At 54.6% G+C, this 10614-nt stretch overlaps 1 protein-coding gene across 1 annotated transcript in view; it reads left to right on the top strand.

Moving 5' to 3' along the window:
- The window catches only part of FOXC1 (forkhead box C1), an 11934-nt gene extending 1565 nt beyond the window's left edge, over nt 1-10369 (top strand). The window contains exon 2 of the mRNA XM_026069696.1: nt 10273-10369. Coding sequence (XP_025925481.1) covers nt 10273-10369 — 97 coding nt within the window. The remainder of the gene's footprint in view (nt 1-10272) is intronic.
- Nucleotides 10370-10614: the final 245 nt, after the last annotated feature.

Raw genomic sequence — 10614 nt, 5'->3', positions numbered from 1 at the left:
CGGCGGCGCGGGCGGCGGCGGCGGCGGCGGCGGCGGCAGCTGTCAGATGTCCTTCCCCGGCGGGCAGCCGCTCTACCGCGCCGCCGGCGCCTTCGTCTACGACTGCGGCAAGTTCTGAGCCCCGGCGCGGCCCGGCGCCGCCGGCACCGGCACCGCACCGGCACCGCACCGCCTCCTCGTCCGCCGACAGGGCGAGCGCACGCTAAAAGCTTTTGTGCAGAGACAGCCCCAAAGCATGTCTTGGTTTGTTAAAGGACAGTGTTACTCCAATAACACGTAAGTTTTTTTTTATTGCTTTTGAGAAATCCTCCCTTTTTTTTTCCTCTCTCCCCTCCCCACCCCTTAAGGTATTGTTATGCCCTGTGTTTAGAAGGGGGCAAAAATCCAGCGTAGAGTACCAGCTCTTTTTTTCCCCCTCCCTCTTTTACAAGGACTTGTTTTAAAGTGTAAATTGCAACATAGTAATTTATTTTTAATTTGTAGTTGGATGTTGCGGACCAAACGCCAGAAAGTGTTTCCCCCTTCCCTGAAAAGTGACGTTAAAATTGACAGAAACGCTGATTTTTTTCACTTTATATAAAAAGGGAAACTGTATTAATCTTATTCTATCAATATTTTTCTTTTTTGTTGTTGTTGCTGAAAATATTCTGAAGGTATTGCATTGTTTGTTTATTAATAAATTACCATTCAGTTGGAATGATCCTTCACACGTCTGTATATTTTAATACTTTCATTTAAAGAGAGAGAGAGGGAGAGAGAGAGAAAAGTGGTTTCATGACTAACTTTCTCGATGGAACAGCCCGTCTCCCTCCGCACAAATTCCAAAGACCGTTTAGGAACTGCCAGGTCGAAAAAGCCCTTTTCAGTCCCTTCTGCGATATGTTCCACTTAGTCAGCTCGTCTTATCCGCTAGGAAAAAAAAATACTTTCCCATGGCAGCTCTGAGCTGGCAAATAAACAAACACGTTTTCTTAGCAATTAATGGGCAAGACCTGGAAACATTTGACCGTACACAGTAGTATGACAACATTACGGCTTTTTGAATAATATGCCTGTGTAAAGATATATTAAATGATATCTACGAGGTGGAAGTACGTGCAGTAGATTCCTGCCCTTGTGTAACTGTATAAATATCGAGCTATCGATCTCTGTGAGTGTCTTGCATATGTATTTATATATAGGATTTACATAATTACGTATGAATCTATATTTAAAGAAGGATTACGTATTTATTTATAGCTTCATATACGCACTGCATAGGTTTCTAAACTACACAGTGTATATTCGATGGGCGATGTTCTGTAATACACATATCCTTAAATATAATGTGAGCATATAAATCACTGCTTTGTAGAATTGATAGCAATGTGCGCACAAACCCCTGAAGCCGATCATGTAATACATTTTTAAAGTACAGTTTTATTTTCCCCCAAATGAAGGAGTTTCATTAAAGGGTGCTTGTACAGCCTACCCTTACACCTTTCTATCTCTGTCTTATTCCTGTCCTTTATGGACATTATTGGTCTGTTGGAAGTGCCCTAACTGATCTGACTGAAATTATTTCAGAAAGGATTTGTGTGGGAGAATTTTCCTTGTCTAGCTTTTTTTTAAAAATCTCTCTCCCACCCCCCCCACCCCCGTTTTTTTTTTATTTCTCTCTCTTAAATCAGAAAAAAATATTACCAGAGTAGATGAGTACTGCACAGACTGACGTCTTGTCAGATCAAGGATCTCACCTTCTGGTCAATTTGCAATTAGAACCTACGGGCAATGCGGATCACCTTCCCCCTTTGTAAATAACCACCAAAATGCAATAAATTCATTAACTTAAAAGAATCTGCCTTGTCAGTCAGACTTGGGAAGAAGTTTATTTGATTACTGATATTTAAGGCCTAAAGTTTGCTGTCAAGATAATACAGTTTCCTATCAGTATCTCTTATCTAAAGGCAACACTTAGCAGTAATTGCTGTTGCATTGTTAAGGGTTACACTGTAAATAAATACAAAGGTATTTTCAGTTAAACCTTATTACGTTGCTTTTGAGCTGCTCTTCCTCTCCAAAGCAATAATCTAATATGCAGAAAACATCTTACGCAGATCGAATGAACTGCAGGATTGTTATTTTATAAAGTTGTTTTTAAATATGTTTATTCAAATATAGTCTTTTTCACGCTAGTGCCTCTAAAGAGATTACCAGCCTTACTTATAATTATCGATTTGTTAAGTTGGGTCAGAAAAACCTCAAACGGTCCGTTGTCCGGTAATTTTTAAGCTGAGGCGAAGGAAAAGCAAAGCTGAATGTTCTCGCTCTGGGGGTAAATTTTAATCGCAGTTTCCCGTCTGTCACCAGTAAGCGAAATAAAATGTTACCTATTTCCGGGCGGGCTTACCTTGTACTCCCCACTGTCACTTTCCCAGTCTCGAAATGGGAGCAGCTGAACGGCTGAGGCCCCCTGCTCACGTATTTTTGTAACCGCTTGGCGCCCGTATGGCCCGTGCTCTCGGGGGCGCCGGCGCTTCCCCCCTCCCTCTTTTGCTCTTGCGGAGAGAAAAGCAGAGCCCCGGCGGCGGCGGCGGCGGCGGCGGCGGCGTGTTCCCCTCCCCGCCCCCGAGAGCTTTATCGCCGCGGTGTCCGTGTAACTCCATTCCTCCCCACCCCCGGTATTAAAATATATATATATATAGCGAACGGAGAAGGTAGGCGATTGCACTCGCTATTTGCCTGTTATTTTTGTCTTGCTCAAACGCCGGTTTCCCTGTGTTTTCGGTTTTCTCGGCGGCCTCCAGCGGTAGGGTGTTTGTGGAGAGAATAAATAGCACGGAAACCCGGTTGCTAGCTAGCGTTGTTTAGTCACCCGGTGCGTTGTCGGCGGTGCTGCTCGGCCGGGGGTGCGGACGGGGTGCCGCGTATAATTACCGCTAATGGCCCGGTCGCCTCGGGGCGGCCCGCCGCCCCCCGCCGCCGCGGGGCGGCCGCGCAACTTGCGCGGCCCTCGCTGCTAAAAGCAGACGGGCGACGGCCCGCTCGGCCTGCCCCGCCGGGGGGCACGGCCGGGCCCCGAGGACGGTCGGATGTGGGTCAGGCCTGGGGGTAGGAGGCAACCAGACACGTCCCCTTCGGCTGCCAGGTATTTGGTGACGGGATCCTGTGCTCCTGGAGGGGGTATCCCTTAACTAAAGTGACGTGCGTGATTACAGCTAAGGTTATGTTGCGTTTTTTTTAGTGCAACGCGGCTATGGATGGACTGGCTAACCACACACGCTTGCTTGCCTGCTTTTTGTAATTCTTTCCCCTTTCACGCAGAAATTGTTAACAACGAAAATAACATTAGCGGTGCTTAGAGTCCCATCGGTAGACAGTGAATCATCAGAAATTGGCAAAGGCCACCCGCCCYGCACGCAGGCCCTTTCCCCTGCACTCCCTGCGTGGCGCAGCGCAGCGCAGTGCAGCGCAGAGGTGGTCCGGCCGCTCCGACGAGGGCTTTTAACCTGGGCTTTAGCGCAAGGCTGCAGCCCCGTGGGGAATGCAGGTCCCCGGCCTGCGGCCTGACAGGTTGCTGCTGCGAAAGGTGAAGAGGCCCGGCGGCCGCCTAAAAAATCTTCCTCAGCCCTGGCAAAGCTGCGGGGTGGCGGGGTGTCAGGGTCGCCCCTCACCTCCACGCCGGCGTTTGGCCCCTAGGATGTGCGGCCCGTCACGGAGCCAGGGCCGGCCCTGCCTCCGACTCCTCCAGCACCAGGCTCTCATTTCCCCTCCTCTTGCGCGGAGGAAAACCGAAGTGTACCTTCTGACCCGTGATTGTCTCCCAGCAGAAATGGGCCTGCTGTGAACACCAAAAGAGACACGGCACGACCCTGCACGGGACGTGACCCCAGGCAGCCGCTGAAAGGTGCCTCCGTAAGGGCCCTGCGCCTTTGGCTGCAGCGCATACAGCGAGTGGGACCCACGCTGCTTGGTCCCGTCYGTGTCCGCAGAGCGGCCCGCTAGGTGCCAGGTTAGCACGGTGCTTTGTGTTGCATTTTTAACTCAAGCTGGATTTCCAAACAGTTGCTTTGCTTTTCGCCTAGAAAAAAAACAACTTATATTTTTTTCTTCTTTTCTTTTTTACTTATTTGAGGGACCATTCCTTTTAGCTGTTTCTGGTGGTTTACTATGTATATTTGCTCATCCATCACTTAGAGACCTAAGTTCTGAATGTCACTCAGCAGAAGAGGAATATTCTCCCTTCTGTTTAAGTTTCTGCTTCAGGATTTCTTTTTAAAGCAAGTGGCAGATAACGTATGTTCTGCAAAGGTTTTAACCAACAATAGAGGAGAAATGCGTGCAGACAGTGTGAGATGACAAATTAAAAACTCTTCCCTACCTCCACAGACCAGGTCAGAGGGAGAACAGGGTGCGGCTGTTCGCGCTAATTTAGCTTTTGGGTTTGGGGAAATCTGGGGCCCTTTCTGGAAGTCCCCAGATGCTGCAAGGGTGCTTCGAAGTTAGCGCAAGAAGAACATTTCCACAGTCGGGCTGAACGACGTTGGGCAACGGGCAGCACCTGGGGTTGCGGCGCGTTGACCAGCCTGTTGCGCTCCAGCGGTGCATCATCCTTCCCGCTACCCTCGCCTCCCTCAAAATGTGCTGTCGAGGCTGAGCTAGGGGGAGATTTTGCTCTTGGCTTGCTCGCCCCACACGTGTCCCACCCTGCGCGCCGAGGCAGGCAGAGGTGGTCGCGCGGCATCGGAGGCCGAGCATGCCTTAGCCCCCATGTGAAGTCAGGCGTGAGGTAACAACGTGATGTCTTTATGATGTCGTCTTTATTACGTAGCCGAAAGCGTGCGGTGCCGGTGCCCGCACATGGCTTAGCGGCACGCGCGCGGGTATCGGGGCGCTGCGGCGCAGCTCGTGGAAATACCTCCTCCGTCCTCCTCCAGGAATCACTGGTTTCAAGAACAGCTGCTAACTGAAAATTAGTTATTAATTGATTTAATATATAATTTAATTTAAGACCCCGGCGCGGTCAGTCCGCTTTTTCCCCCGTTCCCTGTGTTGAGGCCAGGGATGCTGGCTAAGTGGTTCCGACATTTAAAGATGCGCATCTTTTTCGTGGGGGGCAGGGATAGCTGTTGCGCCGCCGGGGTGCCCGCGGCCGCTGCGCTGGCGCTCAGGTCCCGCGTCCAGGCGCGCTGGCGTGCGCGCACCGGCGGGGCGCTGAGGGCTAGCGCAGCTTTGCGCGAAAAACGGCCCGCGAGCCGCTGCGCGTCGATCTAGCAGGCGTAACTGTGGTGTAAGGGAGCGGGAGCTCCTGGGTGCTCTCCGGGGATGTGCACGGGTTTCGGTCTGCCGGTGTCGCGCACACAAGCTCACGGGCTGGGAGGATCCCACATGCCTTTCCCGTGTGGGTTTTTTTTTCTTTTTTTCTTTTTAATTTTTCCCTCGCCTCCCAGGCGGCTTGTCTGCGTTGTGAATCCGCCCCAAAGGTGGTGCGGTGCCGCGATGAATGTAGCCCTCCTGGTTTAATTACGCTGGGGCTCATAAAGCCATTCGCTTCTTTCCAAAGTAATAAACAAACGTCGCGTTAGGTCAAGATTGATGGTGTCCATGCAATAAAAACGGGCCAGGTCAGGAAGGAATAAAATTCAATCAGAGCTCGCGGAATCATTTTTCAGGGGACAGAAAGAAAAGGAGACGGGGGTCAAGGGAGACGATGTCGCCATTCACAACACACCAGCAGGAGGGAGGAGGGCGAGGGTTAACGAGCGATTGTTTTTTATCAAACGGAGCCTAATTGAACGAAACAATAGCCGCATCGGCGGGGGAGGGCCGGCCCAGCCGCCTAACCCCGGCTCTCAGCGCGGGGGAGTCTCCGCACGGCCGGGCCGCAGCCTCGCACCTCGGAGCGGGACCCGGGACCCGGGACCCGGGGCTGCTCGCAGCCTGGCAGCCGCCTGCAGCACTGCTGCAGCGCCCACCCTCAAACTCACACACACACACCTGGGGCAAAGGGCAGGTCATCTCTGTCCCAGCCTGGGGCTGGTGGAGGACACAGAGGTGGCGAACAACCCGGTGACTCGGAGGAGAGGGCAGGTCTCCCCCTTCAATTTGCAATAAGGCGCCTTAAAAGGCCTGTTTGGAGGGGAGGAAAAACCAGCCCCCAACTCTCCACAGCTCGCCCTGTGTCACTCCCGCTAGTTTCACTTGAAATTAACACCCCCCTCCCCCGCCATCGACGGCTTCCCTGGACTGAATTTCGGGTTCAGTTTGGTGGGATCGCTGCTGGCTCCCAGACATTTGGGAACTGCCGGCAGAGGCAGTTATTTGCGGGACCACCGCGTCCCCCTCCGCACTGCCCCTTCCCCAGTGGCAGCGGGGGGGCCCGGCCCAGCTCTGCCGGGGCGGCCAGGCGCAGCAGAGCAGGGCCGTCGGGGGGCCGGGGGCTGCAGCGCAGCCCCGCTAGGAAACCCCCGGCCCAGCGCGGGCGCGGCGGTCGTTTGGGGCTTCTCCGACACCAGAAGGGTGAGGCGGGCCCGGCCCGGCCCGGCCTCCCGCGGCGCCCGGCGGGGAGCAAAGGCGGCCCGCGCCGCACTCGGCCACGCTCTGCCCCGGGCACCGCTTGCCGTGCGCGCCCTCAGTTGCGTGCCATTGCTGCTCGTTTCCGTGCTGCCCGGCGCCGCCTGCTTCGCCAGCCTGCTGGCGTGCTGCGCCCTGAGGGCAAGCAGGGAGCCCTTTCGGGGGCTCTCTGGTCGTGCCACCAGCCCCGCCGCCGAAAGCGGGATCGGCCTGGCTCTCGACGGGCAGGCCAGAGCCACTGCCCTACGCTCTGCCGCAGGGGAGCGGGCCGAGGCGGCGCAGCCGTGCGCCGCCCCGAGCACGGAGCCCGGCTGCCCCCGCGCCGTGTCATTTCTTGTGCCGCACCTCTGCCACTCTCTAGGCCTGTAGCTTGCGCCCTGGTACCCGTGTGCCACAACATATTAGCAACTAAAAAAAAATTTTTTTTGTGGGGTGGGACGGGAGGCGGTTGCAGCTACCGGTGAGAGCTCGCAAGGTCTCCCGCTGAATGGGAGTTGGGTGGTCGGCAATTTTTTTGCCCCCTAAATAAACACAGCTTGAAGCGACTTGGGTGGGCAGAAGGGAACAATTTGGGAGGGAGAGAGCTGGGCAAGCASCCGGACCGAGACTTACCTGCTGGAGACTTTCACCTGACCTTTAGGTGTCGAGGGGCTTGGTTGCTTAGTATATTACCCCACATTCAGGTCAGCTGCTTTAGGCTGATTTCAGCGGATTAAAACAAAAACAATGAAACCCCCAAACTAGAATCCCCCCTCCTTTCCAGCCCAATCACCTCTGGGGAGAATGCAGGAAAACCAACACATTTAGAGCTATTAACTCTTAAAATAGCTGAATTTCCTCTAGTAGAAAAGAAACGCAAATTATTACACTCATGAGTTCAGGATATTTATATATTATATGAATCGATGAATAAACAGGTCATATTGCTACAGCCGTTTGTCCCTCTGAACGCAAGCGCTCGGTTTAAAACAAACGCCATAGCTATTTTCCCCCCACCGTTCCTGGAATTTATTTACTTGCCAGAACATTTAAGCGGTCAAGTTTAAAATTTTTAAATAAATATTTGAAATAAGGAAAAAGAAGAATGTTTTTCATAGAACGATAATGTAAAAGTACTGATAATATCGTCCAAAGCAGAAGAGAATTGTTTAAACAATGTCGGTGCTTGCAAGATTGCCCAGTATAAATACATTCGCACTGCCTTTAGGTTTTGATAGAAGTTTCTACTAGAGCTCTTTGTGTGTGTGTGTGTGTGTGTGTGTGTGTGTGTATTTTTCTCCTCTCCCTGACTGTGCAGCTGCAGACTAACGAAGGGGCTTTTCGCTCTGCCAGCTCCCCTCGCCGTCGGACTGGGGGACCCTCGCAGACCGGTGCTGCCGGTGTGAGCGGCTCGACGGGGCGCCCGGCGCAGGCTCCCGGCCGATGGGAAAGCAGCACAGGCGCGCACACACCTCTCATCTGTTTGTTAGTGAAAAGCTGGTTCGCAGTTTTCCCTTAACGGGGATTTATGAAAGTGCTCGCGGCCAGCGTTTCTAAACTCCCCTCTCAAAGTTGGGATGGATTTAAAACCGAATAACGAATTGCAGGAAAATTGCAGCTTTCTCCCGCCGCCATTCCCCGCCTCCCAAGTGCTCAGGAAGGGGAGGACGGAGTGGGGAGGGGGGCGCGGACTGAAGCGGTGAGAGCTCATTAGCAAAGCAAAGGTTGCAATTAGCGTCTGCTGCTGCGCACCGACCTCTCCTCCGCCCGCCTCCCCTAGCCCCCATCACCAAATAATTGCAAAGTATCTGTTGATGTTTTTCTTCCACCCGTCAAAACGTTGGAGCTTTGCCTGCTCCAGTGCTGCTTTCTGGGTTTGTTGTGTCTGGAGACAATGCTCCGCCAGCGAAGTATCAGAGGTGAAGGGGGGTCACAAGGGGAGGCAGGAGCTCGGCCCAGCGAGCTGCGCCTCTTCAGTCTCCCCTCCGAAAAACCTGCTGGGGGAGGGGGGGAGCCGCGACCCCCGCCCGGCGGCTACGGCGGGACCAGGGCCCGTCTCCCCGCGCTGCCCCGGGGCAGCCCCGGGCCTGGCTCCCAGGCCGTGCAGGAGAAGGGAAGAGGATGTGACCCTCATGTCCGCCCGGGGAAAGCGGCTGCTTTTGTGCAGGGAGGCGGGGGGACTCCTCCGTTCCCCAAAGTTGCGCTTGAAAGAAAAAAAAAAAAGACACTTTCAGCAATCGATCCGTCTCTGTGCGCGGTCAGGGCAGGCCGCGGAGTCGTTCCCAACCACCTATCCATTTCCGCGTGCGCCTGCACAAGTAGCGGGTCTGTCCCGTCCCCCCGCCGGCTTTTACCCTTCATGCTGACAGGGCGGGCTGGAGGTGTATTTTTAGATCGCGCTGGCGGTTTTGCTCCGCGACCCCAAGGGAACCCCCGTCGCTTTGTCTCGCCGGCTTTCCGCGGCGGGGACGGGCCCAGGCGCGGGCGGCGGCCCAGACCCGATCCCGGTCCCTGGCCCTCTCTGGAGGCGGCAGCGGCTTGTGCTCGGCTGCGGCGGAGCCGCCTGGCCCCTGGGACACGGGGCGACCCCGACCGCACGCCGCCGGCGCGCTGCTCGCTCCCTGCAGGTATTTTGCAGCCCGCAAGTGGCCGGTAGTTTCGAGCGCCCCTGAAGGGCCTCGAGAGATGAAAAAAAAAGGGGGGGGGGAGAAAAAAGTTTTCATGGCAGGATTACATTTGGCAAGGCAGGCTCCGGGGGGAGCGCGGCGGCCGGGCCGGGCCCGCAGCGCGGAGGCGAGGGGCTGAGTTACGGCCGCGGGATCTGAGCGCGGAGGCGCTGGGAGCGAGGCAGGCACGGGGGGCGGGGGGGGGGACGACACACGACTCTGCTGACCCGGGCCCAGCAGTTCCTGACCCCCCTCCCTTGTCACACGGTTCCCACGGCGCGGGGGGGCTGCGTCCGGGCCGGGCCGGGCCTCCCTCCTTCCCCCGCAGCAGCAGCGGGGCCCGGTGTGCCAGGCCCGCGCTCCCCTCCCCGGCCAGCACGGCGGCACGGGCTGGCCCCGTGCAGCGGGCAGAGCGCGGCCGAGGGTTTCCTGGCGCCGAGGGTGTGTGTGTGGGGGAATAAAAACAAAAAAACCACCTTGCTCGTCGCTTTGTTTGCTGCCGCCGGCGGACTCCCTTGAAAGAAACGTGGTGCAGCTCGGACTGCGCGCTCAAGTGGGACTTGCTCAGTTATTTACTACTGGAGCTGCCCTTTTAAATTAACGAAGCTGTAATGACCGCGGACGAGACGGTCAAACGTAGCATAAGCCGGGGGGGGGGGGAATGTTATCGTTCTGTACCTGCGTGCACAAAATGCGTGACATACAAATAAACGGATGTACAGGTCATTAGTCTGCAATTGGTGTGTTAATTGGTGTGTTATCATCTGCTTAAATCGACGTGTTATTTTATTTTATTTTTAAGAAGTGATTCAGTGGTCGTTGCAAGGAGTAGTAGTTAAGGAAGAATTTAAAATAATGCGGTGCGGGGGGGGGGAACGAAAAGCGGTCCAGATTTTTGCCTAAAAAAGCAGCGGGCCACTGCCGGAACGCACGTTTTGTTCTGTAACGATCAATAACATTTTTTTCTTAAAAAAAGCGAACAGACATTCAACACAAGGTCACCGCCGAGGGACCATTTGGTCTAGAAGCACTGCTGCCTTCCTACCCCCTTCCCCTCCCGCTCTCCAACATATAGGCTGAAAACGGAGAATAAAACTGCTTCTCCTGAATGCGCCACAGTTCGAGATGCCAAAGAAAAAAACAGGGCAAAGGAAAACTGGCAGCTTGTGTAAAGGTTCCGAGTTCTCTGCAGGGATGTGTGAACTCATACTCAGACGTACCAGCGAGCTATCCAGTGAATCACTGTAAGGAAAAAAATAGTTCCCAGCAATACAAAAATACTTTGTCATAAAAGCGCTTTATTACTTTTTTACTGCGCGCGCCACCGAAGAGCCGCTGCCGTTAGCCCTGCGATCGCCCGTCAGAAGCGCTCGCCAGGGCGAAGCCCTTAGCGCGCCGCGCGGGCCGAGCTCGCCCC

The sequence above is a fragment of the Apteryx rowi genome, unplaced genomic scaffold, assembly GCF_003343035.1.
Source record: "Apteryx rowi isolate R43461 unplaced genomic scaffold, aptRow1 scaffold_3, whole genome shotgun sequence".
NCBI classification, from domain to species: Eukaryota; Metazoa; Chordata; class Aves; order Apterygiformes; family Apterygidae; genus Apteryx; species Apteryx rowi.
This window is presented reverse-complemented; position numbering and strand designations above follow the sequence as displayed.